The sequence below is a fragment of the Crotalus tigris genome, unplaced genomic scaffold, assembly GCF_016545835.1.
Source record: "Crotalus tigris isolate CLP2741 ecotype Arizona unplaced genomic scaffold, ASM1654583v1 scf7180000017633.3093840, whole genome shotgun sequence".
NCBI lineage: Eukaryota > Metazoa > Chordata > Lepidosauria > Squamata > Viperidae > Crotalus > Crotalus tigris.
Genome location: NW_024096527.1, coordinates 1547851 through 1560185, shown reverse-complemented (window position 1 = coordinate 1560185; position 12335 = coordinate 1547851). Strand labels below are relative to the sequence as shown.

General features: G+C 42.8%; 1 protein-coding gene across 1 annotated transcript; it reads left to right on the top strand.

The window, feature by feature from the left end:
- The first annotated feature begins 870 nt into the window (after positions 1-870).
- Positions 871-11423, top strand: LOC120304310. Its single transcript, XM_039334713.1, has 4 exons — positions 871-1415; positions 4225-4300; positions 8078-8159; positions 9391-11423. The coding sequence occupies exons 1-4, from the start codon at positions 978-980 to the stop codon at positions 9527-9529; spliced, it is 735 nt and encodes a 244-aa protein (XP_039190647.1). The 5' UTR covers positions 871-977; the 3' UTR covers positions 9530-11423.
- Positions 11424-12335: the final 912 nt, after the last annotated feature.

Below are 12335 nucleotides of genomic sequence, written 5' to 3'. Positions count from 1 at the left end.
AGGATTCTATACTGCTCCTACAAATGCATAGACTCTGAGGCCCAGAGAACCAAGAATGACACATGGAGTTACTGCTAAGTAATTTCTTTTATTATTTGTCTACAGACAGAATCTTGCCAAACTAAAGCAATTATCTGAATTACTGTAAATGTACCATGTTTCTCCAAAAATAAGACCGGGTATTATATTAATTTCTGCTCCAAAAGATGCATTAGGATTTATTTTCTGATTAGGGCTTATATTCAGGGAAATATGGTACTATGGTACTATGTGTTCATCTGTCTGACAATGTTAAATGGTGCTTATTTTGGTGGTGGGGCTTATATTATGAGCCTCCTGATTTGTGCAGCTGATTTCCTGGTTTGGTCTATCCCAGTGATGGCGAACCTTTTAGAGACCGAGTGCTAAAAGAAAGAAAGAAAGAAAGAAAGAAAGAAAGAAAGAAAGAAAGAAAGAAAGAAAGAAAGAAAGGCATGAAGTTTTCCATGTCTGCTGCCAATCCTCTCCTGCCTCTCTTGCTCCTCTTCCCAATCACTGCAGTCTCTGATTTGATGCCCCACCCCACCCTGTGACAAAGCCCAACAAATTTTGCACACCTGGAGGATGTCTTTGGATAGCATTAGGGAGAACATCTTTTTTTTTTTTTTTTGAACACTTGAGCAGCTAAGGGTGTCCTAAGGCCTGTCCCTCTCCTGGGCTTGACCTTAGACAGGGCCAGACTGAAAAAAAAGAGGGTTCATTAAATGCAAGTGAGGACCCAGCAAAAGTATGAGCAGGGAGCTTTCAGTATAAAATATCAGCTGCTCTGTGCTTTTGACCTTTCTGCCAGATCCTGAAACTCTTGGAAAGGAAGCCCCGATGAGGTAAGCACTTGGGAGAGGAGGGTCCTTCCGAAGCACACAGTTGCAACAAATCTCCAGGGCAGTGGAGTTGCAAGGGCAGTGGCTTTGCTGGTTTCCAAGAAATCTTCAGCTGCCATGGGTGGGCGAGACATCCCACTCCTATCTGCAAAAGGAAAGATTGGGAAGGCGTGCGCCCTTTGCCTGGGAATTGCCACTGTCCTTTTCCTGTTTTGCTTTGTTGTTTTCCTGATTTTGTACACGCAGGAGCGCCACGAAAAGACAATTGCCCATCAGGCTCTGGAAAGCAAATCCCGGGAAAAGGATGCCATGTGGATACAACTGCTGTCTAGCAATCAGACCCTGATTGAAACAGAACGTCTTCTGGAGATGAAGAAAAGGGAAAACGAAGACCTCAAGTGTACCTTGGCCACCACTAACCAGACTTTAGGAGAAAAGATACGGCTTTTGGAGGAGGCAGAACAGGAAAGGTCCCGGTTACAGGAGCAACTGGGAATTGTGAAGCACAACCTCACAACGATGGAAGGGCACTGGAACTCCTGCCAGGCTGAGCTGGTAAAATACTTTAATAATATTTAAAAGCAAATTCCTAAAAGAATTCTAATCCCTCAACCGGATGCCATCCGGATTCATGGGAATGGGAACTTACACTGTCACCCTCCAGGATAGCCATGGTGTAGTCTGGCTGGGAATTCTGGACATTGTAGTCTCTGTGTATCAGGAAAGCATGACATTGGGGATGGTGGTTCTCATTGTGTGTTTTAGGGTCTTCGCCCACTGCTCTCCATCTGTCATTGAGTCAGCAAAAAACAAACAAATCCACCAGCATGAAATTGTGGTCAATGCTTCTGTTCCCAGCCTTTGTAATCTTCTGATTTTCCTTCAAGATAATGGTGGACAAAACATAATAGTTCTTACACATATCTCCAAGCTGACCTTGGGGTAGGGTGGGGTGTCAGAATAAGAAAGAAAATATTGCTTTGCAATTTTGCATTGCAAAACATTGCAATCAGTATTGCTAAGGACAATTTAAGCCTGCTTCACTCATGAGCCAAGGCAAGATGAAGGCAATAATATGGGAAAAGAGCAGAAAAAGAAATTGCTAGCCCATATTACTTTGGTGGTTAGGCCTTCAGAACAGTAGTTCATCTCTCAGAAAAGTAGATGAATGTAAATTAGCAGAGGAGCCAAGGATGTCTTCTCATTTAGCTCCATCGACACATTTAATCTCAATCTGGGGCCCTTCTGAAGTTTTTGATCCTAATTTATTAATCCTTTGCTATTTGGTTTGGGGATGATGGAAGTGGCTATTCAAAACATCTGAGCAGGATCAACTTAGTTCCTTCCTTCCTTCCTTCCTTCCTTCCTTCCTTCCTTCCTTCCTTCCTTCCTTCCTTCCTTCCTTCCTAATCTGAAACTTCTGTATTTTACACATAGAAATCCATCAGGAGACAATAGCTGTTAAGCAAAAGTAACAGTCTTGACAAGGTCACAACAAGGCGACACAGAATTGCCTTTAGTGCTGGATTGCAAGAATAGTGTTTCTCCAGCTCCTTGTCTGCAGCCCATGGCACATGTTACGTTGGGCTGCCAATTCTGGGCAGTGCAGTGAATGGACTCCTGGATCCCCAAACTACAAAATGCCTTGCACTTTAACCCCAGTGATTTCAAGAAATGGGCCAAAAATATTGACTTATTCCTGGTGACGCCACTGCATCATTGATTACACCCCCAAGCAGTCATTGGAGGTTGGGGGAAAAAACCGGCTAGAAATGTTTAGTGCCCTTGTAATCTAATTGGCAGCTGAAAAAGACATTTATTAAACCATTCATCTTAAAATTTAAACCGAGTAGACTAAACAATTTGGGGTAGGGTCTTAAGGTCTTTATCTATCCTAAAGACCTTAAAACCCTACCCCAAATTGTTTAGTCTACTCGGTTTAAATTTTAAGATGAATGGTTTAAACTTTAAGTGCTGTATTGTGGATTTCTAAATATATTGTGCTTGCTGACATGTAACCCCACTATATATCATGGGAGAAGGACACAGACATAAAAATGGAGCTTAGATATGGGAAAGAGGGAAATGGTGGCTTGGTTGCTGTTTTTAACAATGAATGCATGTATGGCAAACCTCAACGTTGCCGATTCATAACAAAAATTGCCAAGAGGGGCATAAATCGCCTTCATAACATAATGGCACAGGAATGTGATTCCACTCCTCCTCCCCCCCCCCTGTTCCTATAAAGTAGGGACCAGGGAGGTGAGGGAGACACAAGCTTTGGGAGAGATCCCCCTGTGTCCTTTCTTCTGCGTAGAATAAAAGTTGTCCTATCACTCTCTACCCTGGTGTGCGGGTCATTGTTCTTCCACAAACCAGGCACAAACCCAGCTTTTCTGGGACAGCAGTCCATTACCTGAATATGCTGAGGATCAAACACACCTGCAAAGTGGCTCTTCCCACTGGGGGGGAGGAGTGGAAGGAGAAAAGGTCCTGCTATTTTCCTGCAGATGTTTGCAATCTCAGTAAATGCCAGGCTTCCTTTTGTGAGTTGCGAAGTGGGAGATTTAAGGGCACGGTCCTTTCCCTAAAAAGGGGAAGGGCGTACCTCAAGGCAGAAAGATGGATTCGCTTAATGAGCCCATGATTCCCTTAACAACTGCGGTGATTTGTTTAGCAACTGATGATGGAAGGAAAGGTCCTAAAATCAGTCATGACTCAGTTAACAAATGTCTTGCTTAGCAATGGATATTTTGATCTCAGTTGTGGCCATAAATCAAGATTACCTGTAATTCAGGATTCAGGCACCTGTAAAAAGGGTCAATAAAGTAAAAGAAGGTAGCCTTGATTGTGCAGTCACTGCCCTATTTTTTAAGGAGCATCATAGTCTACAAGACATGAAAAACAATTTCAGTTGCACAATTGTGACTGCTGTTTTGGTTTTTTTGACCACCCTCCCCCTGGCAGCCTTGCAGAACACCATGGTTATCCTCAGTTGTTGTGTTCTCTTTAGTGGAACTTACAATATGGACTCCAGAATAAAATATAACTTAATACTCTTTATTACATAAGACTTGGATACATAGCATTTGTCTAGTCCTCTTCCTGTCTGTTGCAAAGCCTCCTGGGACTTGTAGTCCAATCGTCTCAAAAGACAATTTTTGCCCAACTATGAAATGAGCATTTATTTGTTATTTTTTGTTAATCAGATTTATATAGTTGCTCAGAGCCACCCAGAGTTGCTTCTGGATGAGATGGGCATCACATAAATCTAATAAATAGATAAATAACCATAGCCCTGACCAAGCCTCTATCTTCCCAATTTCTAGCATTATAGTTGGTTAACCTTTATCTTCATTTCTAGCACATCATTCACGAAAATATTACATTTTTTGTGGCAACAATCACCCAACAAGCTGCAGAAGGACAGAAACTCAAAGGTGAGGCAAGAAAAGGAACATGTAATATATTCCTTTCAGAACTAGACCAACGAGTGTGAAAACAATCCTGCAACCATGAACAAACCTTCATCCATCAAAATGAGGAATTTGGTTCTGATTTGCTGGCTCTCGTTTCTCACGTCCTCCTAGGCATGAGAAAGTTCATTTTAAGTTCTATCTTCCTGGGCTGGAAATGAAAGCCTTGTATTCTGTTCCTGTTCATTCTGACATCACTTCTTCTATCAGTCATGCTTGCTTATAAATGGCATGAGTTTTCATGAAGGTGATCATTAGACATGTGATAAACAATGATTGAACATGTTCACTTTCTGTTTAAAAATGGGCACTTTGGAATTTGGTCAAGTTCTGAATGTAGTTATTTATTTTATTTATTAGATTTTTTTTTGTTATCCAGGCTTTATTACTTTGTAAATAATTCAAGGCAGCAAACATATGTAATACTCCCCCCCCCATTTTTCCTACAATAACAACCCTGTGAAGTGAATTGAGCTAAGAGAGAGTGACTAGCCCAAAGTCATGCAGCTGGCTTTCATACCTAAGGCAGAATTAGAACTCACAATCTCCTGGTTTCTTAAACCAGTATTATACATTAAAACTTTTATCTTTTCAACAGTCCATATCCCATCCCAATACCCCTACATACAATTTTAATCTACAATTTTAGGCCCAGTGCTCTTCAACATCTTCATCAATGATTTGGATGAGGGGATAGATGGAGAACTCATCAAATTTACAAATGACACCAAGCTGGCAGGAATAGCCAACACTCCAGAAGATAGGCTTAAGATACAGAAAGATCTTGACAGACTTAAACATTGGGCGCTATCTAACAAAATGAAATTCAGTGGTGAAAAAATAAGGTTCTACATTTAGGCAAGAAAAACCAAATGCACAGGTACCTTGCTCAATAGTAGCAACTGTGAGAGCAATCTCTGAGTCCTAGTGGACAGTCTTAAATATGAGCCAGCAATGTGCTGCAGCTGCCAACACAGTGCTAGGCTGCATTAACAGAGGGATAGAATCAAGATCACGTGAATTATTAATGCCACTTTATAATGCCTTGCTAAGGCCACACTTGGAATACTGCATCCAGTTTTGGTCACCATGACGTAAAAAAGATGATAAGACTTTAGAAAGAGTGCAGAGAAGAGCAACAAAGATGATTAGGGGATTAGAGGTTAAAGCATATAAAGAATGGTTGCTAGAACTGGGTCTGTCTAGATTAATGAAACGAAGGACTAGGAGTGACATATCTCAGGGGTTGCCACAAAGAAGAGGGAGTCAAGCTATTCTCCAAAGCACCTGAAGGCAGGACAAGAAGCAACAGTTGAAAACTAATCAAAGAGAAGCAACCTGGAACTAAGGAGAAATTTCCTGACATTAAGAACAATTAATCAGTGGAGCAACTTGTCTCCAAAAGTTGTGAATGCTCCAACATTAGAAATTTTTAAAAAGGGATTGGACAACCATTTGTCTGAAATGGTATAGGGCAGTGTTTCTCAACCTTAACAATTTTAAGGCATGTGGACTTCAACTCCCAGAATTCCACAGCCAGCAGTGCTGGCTGTGGAATTCTGGGAGTTGAAGTCCACATGCCTTAAAATTGTCAAGGTTGAGGAACACTGGTATAGGGCTTCCTGCCTAAACAGGGGGTTGAACTAGAAGACCTCCAAGGTCCCTTCCAACTCTGTTATTCTATTCTAAGTGCTAGAACTCAGCAACACTGTTTTTCAGTTGAGAGAAAGAAACCAAAATGCATTCTAATTTAGATTTTCTATAGTTTTTTAAAAAAAAAACAGAAAAATCTGAGGTCCCATTCCCTAAACATAGAAATCCTGGCCCTGTAGTGATTCTCGCCTCTCAATAATGTTAGAAGATTGTTTAACAGATTTATTTTAAAACACTTTTTACCTATTTAGCAGGACAGAAAACGCCCTCTAAATTTAGGGATATTTCAAACTTGTTTGTTGGATGCAAGTACAAGAGATAAGCAAGAGCCTCAGCATCTAGCATATGGTTGCTAACTCTTCAGGCAAAAATTTGGAAGTAGGTTGCCATTGCCTTGTTCTAGGGCAGATATGTCAAACACAAGGCCCGGGGGGGCTGGATGCAGCCCGCGAAGTGGTTTCATGTGGCCTGCGAAGCCATCCTGGAAACAGTGAGGGAACCGCCCCCTCTGCCTTGGCCCTGGCCCAGGCCAGCCAGGAGCCAATGTACAATTTTGTGGTGGCCATCTATGCTGAAACACATTCAGTCTTAGCTCCATAAGCACCTCCCCCCGCATGGCCTGAGAGGAACAGTGAGGCTCCTCCAGTGGACCATGCCTTGGCACTTGCCCTGGTCCCACCCCCTTCTGCCAGAGACCTTCAGATCTATCCCACTCCTGCCCAGGCCCCCACAGGCACCCTTGACACGAATGATGTAGAGCTGGCCACACCTACCCTGTAGGCCACCCCATCCACGCCCACCCAGTAGGCCGCACCCACCCTGGCCACACCCACCCGGCCCCCTGAGGGCAACTGCAATGCTGCTGCAGCCCTCAGTGAAATTGAGTTTGACACCCTTGTTCTAGGGTTCCTCAAATTCCCAATGTACAGAATAATAGACTTGGAAGGGACCTTGGAGGTCTTCTAGTCTCAAGTAGAAAATATCTATATCATTTCAGAAAAAAGGTTGTCCAATCTCTTCTTTAAAACCTCCCGTGTTGGAGCACCCACAACTTCTGGAGGCAAGTCATTCTACTGGTTAATTGTTTTATTAAAAAATTCCTCTTTAGTTCTAGGTTGTTGTTGTTGTTGTTAATTGCGAAGGTGTGTCCGACCCATCGCGACCCCATGGACAATGTTCCTCCAGGTCTTCCTGTCCTCTACCATCTTCTGGAGTCCATTTAAATTCACACCTACTGCTTCAGTGACTCCATCCAGCCATCTCATTCTCTGTCGTCCCCTTCTTCTATTGCCCTCAATCTTTCCCAGCATTCTCCAGTGAGTCCTTCCTTCTCATTAGAGTTCTAGGTTACTTCTCTTTATTAGTTTCTATCCATTGTTTCTCGGCTTGCCTTGTGGTGCTTTGGAGAATAGCTTGACTCCCTCTTCTTTGTGGCAGCCTTTTAGATACTGGAACACAGTTATCATGTCACTCCTAGTCCTTCTTTTCATTAGACTAGACATACCCAATAATGTAGTTTACATTGTTGCTGGTTCCCTCTTCAAGAAGTGAGCAGGGCACTCCTTAGTCTTTTGGAATAGGCAAGGTTAGCTAAATACTTACAAGGTTTTCTGCAAGATGTGGTCAAAAAAGTCAAGATGGCAGCCACAATAGTATGATCAAAGTTTCCTGTTTTATAAGTACTAGTACAGTAAAAGGAGCCGAGGTGGCGCAGCAGTTAGAGTGCAGTACTGCAGGCCACTTTAGCTGACTGTGTTCAGCAGGTCAGCAGTTCAAATCTCACCGGCTCAAGGTTGACTCAGCCTTCCATCCTTCCAGGGTAGGTAAAATGAGGACCCAGATTGTTGGGGGCAATGTAAATATATATATATATACATTGCTTACTGGTGTACACTGCTTAGAGAGTGCTTGCACTTAAAGCGGTATATAAGTCTCATAAATAAATAAATAAATAAACTAGCCATTGAATGTGCTGATTTAGAAGCTTACACTTTAGGGAAGGGGAGGAGATAAAGAGGGGGTAGCAAGCAATTATCCAGGTAAAATGCTTATATGGAAATCTGATGCGCACTTTCTTGCCTGCCTTAGATATAACTGAACATCTTCTGGAGCAGCTCAGCAGCAAAACAACGCAGTTGGCAGATGCAAAGCGTGAATTCCAAGAGGAACGGTAAGACCAGCCAGATAAAATAGGGCATATTTACCTTAGTTTCCATAAAAATACAAAGATTTGCTTGCTGGATTGGGTCAAAAATCCATCCGCCTTATAATCAGATTTCCAGCAATGGTCATCCAGATGTTTCTACAAAGTCTACAAATGGGTGACAGAACCATAGTCTTCTCCTACTGCTGTTCCCCACAATTGTTTGAAGGTTGATTGCTTCTGTATAAGGGGGAGCTCTATTTTTCTAAAACAAAAATTCTAATGTCTGGAGGTTTCTCTTGAAAAGTCTACTTGTAACAAGTTCTATAGCTGTTGTTTGATTAGCTCCCATCATCTTGGCATTAGATCCTGGGAATATTGCGAAAAAATGGCCACATGAAGGCAAGAACCCTTTGCAATTTGTGTATATTTGTGTATATACCTCCTTCTGATGTCTCACATTGGAGTAAGAAATTCAACATTACTGTATTTATAAAATTTAGCAGTATGTATTCATTTCAAAGGAATAGAAAGTACAGGATCAGCCGTTTCTTCAAGAGCTAGTATATTCAGAGAGATATTGCCATGCTGGCCATTCTGGCCGGGCATTATGTGAGCTGTTGACTTTTCCTCCAAATCAAAATGGTCTACTTTTCACAAGAGTTTTACCACTCCCTGTAGGTTTATGTTCCATTTTCCACTGACTTCATTGTTTCTTCTTTCGCCCATCCTCCTATTGTGTGAATACACAAATCAGCTCTAACAGGAAGGAGGTAGGCAGTTCTTAGAAATTTATTTTGGCAACTACCAGAACCTCTCAAATTCACATCTGAGAAAATTGTCCAACACACTGGACTTTTCCAAATAGATCCTAGATGAGTTTAGTGCGGTGTTTCTCAACCTCAGCAATTTTAAGATGGGTGAATTTCAACTCAGCTCTGCTGGCTGGGAAATTCTGGGAGTTGAAGTTCATCATCTTAAAGTTGCCATGGTTGAGAAACACTGGTTTAGTGGATTTTGGAACTGAACCAGGGGCTGGACTAGATGATCTCTAAGCTCCCTTCCAGCTCATGCATTGGATTACTCCTCTTCTAAGTTCCTCCTCAATCCCTGAAGCGATAGGACCTTCCTTCTCTTCTCTTGAGACTGTGATAGCTACTGCAGAAATAAATGCAGAATCTCGCTGGTAGTTGCTTGAACTCTGTGCTTTACAGTATTCACTTTCACATCTAATTTCACCAATTATTTATTTTCCCAGAAACAATTTTGACAGATATCGGCAAGAGGTTGCAAAGCAGGCACAAGAAAATGATATCCCATGCAACAAAGGCATCCTTAGTGATTTCAACCTGGTTTTTCTGCCCTTCATCCTTGGTGAACTTCTCCTCTTCTTATAATCTGATTGATAGGAGATGGACATTTCAGCCTCTTTTCTCTGCACTTCTGTGATGGACAGTTGGTTTGGGAGGTTACTCCTCCACTCTTCAAAGCCCTTCTAACTGTTGGAGGTGTAACTGTGGGTTCAAACGGCTTATCACCATTTTAACACTAAAACAGGTTGTATTCACTTAAAGGCCAGCATTTGCCTGTCTCTCGCGCACTCCTGGAAAATAAAAACTGGTATCTTATTTCTCCTGCTGGGTTTCTCCTGTTTTGGTTTTGATATATACTGGAATCTCTTATGGGGTGCAAAAAGTTGGAAAACTTTTCCATGAAGTACAAAAATGCAGAACACTGTCAAGCACCAGGGAAATCAGGGGATTCCGGCAGTTCAAAGGAATATAAAGGTTTATTGCAAGCTTAAGTTCTCTACAAGAATCTGATTAACTAATGGTCAAAGGAAATGAGTGGGAGATAAGAGAGGAATTCAAGGTGGGCTGGACTTAGATCTCTTATGGGCCCGCAGCGACTCATGACTTATGATGCGTTTGACCCCTCCCTCAGGTTAGCCTGATCATCTCCTACAAAAACATCATTCATGGGCCATTGGCAAAGTGTTACTGAATTTGTGTCTACTATGTGATACCAAAGGAGAGAGAGAATGTGTGTGTTGGAGCTCAGGACAATTTGACATTGACTTCTAAGCAGCCAATATGGGCATGGGGCCCTGTTCCATCTCCAAATGCCTTGTATTTGGTCTACTTGAGCACTGACGATGTAAGCTTAGTATGGCAATGAAACATCTGCAAGAAAACCACCAAGCTCGGAGAGCACCAAGGACCCTACAATTCAACCCTGAGCTAGCCATTTGTAAGGCTTTGAAGTCGCATTTTGCCACTTTGGACATCTAGCTGCATAGTAGAATCTGCTCAACGGTTGCATTAAATATGGCAAATTTTCTTTATTTTGGCTGCTGATTACATTATATGGTTTTTTAATATATTTGATATGGGGTTTATGTTTTATATGCTTTTTCAATATATTTTGTTTATTGTTTGGGGTTGCGTTTAGTCGTATAGTTGAGATAGGCAGTTATACAAATTGATATATTGGTAATATATAAACAAACCAGGACTACTTGGAATAGCCATACAATACCAATAGTTCAGGAGCTACGCTGTTAACGGTTTGTTTCCTGGTACTGGTTTGTTGTGACTGATTATTGTTCTCATTTGCTTTTTCCAATCTGTAGAATGAAAGAAAAAAAGTCAGCAAGGAACAATTACAAAGCAATCCAATCAAGCGAGCTCAGAATCCAGTAAACAAGTATTAACCCTAAAACAACTAGCAACGCTTTAAAACAATGTACCTTTGAAGCTGGAAAAATAATCACTTTTATAGCCTCCCTTCCTTATGGAACCTGGCTATTGGGCAGTTGCTGCTCCAGCTCCAAGGTAGACCTAGGTCAGGAGTAGGCAACCTTGGCTCTTTTATGACTGGTGGACTTCAACTCCCAGAATTCCTGAGCCAGCCATGCTGAGGGGAAATGGAAAGGTTTCTAAGCTGAGCCATGCTGGCTCAGGAATTCTGGGCGTTGAAGTCTACGAGTCATAAAAGAGCCAAGGTTGCCTATCCCTGACCTAAGGTTACCAAACATTCATCAAAAAGAGGGCAGGTCCTCCTTTTTCTCTTCATATCGTTTGTCTGGTAGTCATAGCCTTAAAATCAAATAGTGTCTCAATCTTTTGAGCCTGGAGGAACCCTTAAAACATTTTTCAAGCTTCAAGGAATCACTGTACACTCAGGCTCAAGAATGGGCCAGAGGTTACCAAATATTATATTCATTTCATAGTAGACCTGTATATGCATCAACAGTGTTCTTAAACTAAAAATAAAGAAACTTTTTCCTTTTCTCTGCCTCCTTCTTCTTACTCCCAGCCTCTGTGGGTAAGGAGGGGTAGGGCCAGCCCAGCCCCAGATCTCTTGCACCTGCCCTAAGATGGAGCCTCCCAGGCATCTGCAGAAAGGCAAGCATGCCAAGGTGGCATGCAGGTTTGGAGGCTCTGGTGGCATTGGCGTCTCTCTCTTGCACATGCTGTCTTACCACCTGCTGCCCCTCCCTCCTCTCCTCCTCCCTCCTCAGCTCAGCTCCACTTACTTCTCATACCTCAGCCTGGACTTTGCTCACCTCCCTGCTTGCATGTGAGTGATCCTTGTCCCCCACCCAGGGTGCATGCACATTCTTGCACTCTTTGGTGGGGAATCCCAAGGTTGGAAGGCTTTTGTTTGGTCTCTGCTTTTTAAAAATAAATCAAAATCTCTCAAGGAACCATTAAGTGACCTCTCATAGAACCCTAGGGTACCATGAAACCCAGGTTGAGAAACCCTATTTTAATTTCCAACCGAAACTCCTTTCCCAGAGTAGAGTCAAGTTAATAAGCATCACTTTAAAATGACAAAGAGTTTAATTAGTTGCATGCTGAAGGTTTTGTCTCCCAACCCATCCCAGCACCATAGGCCAGTGGTGGCAAACCTATGGCATGCATGCCAGAGGCGGCACTCAGAGCCCTCTCTGTGGGCACTTGTGCCATTGCCCCAGCCTTGCCTCCCCTGCAACCCCCTCCTCTCCAATAGCCCCCCTGGAGGAGAGTCGCCCCTGAGTGTGGCCCACACGGAGCAACGCAGCCAAGGACATGGCAGCCAGGCAGCGTAGACAAGACTCTGCCCTCATGCCCCATCGCGCACAGTTGATGCTACGGGGCGTGGGCAGAGGGTGTGGCTGCCACGGCACTGCTGGGCTGCCTGGGTGATCTGCGGCGGGCC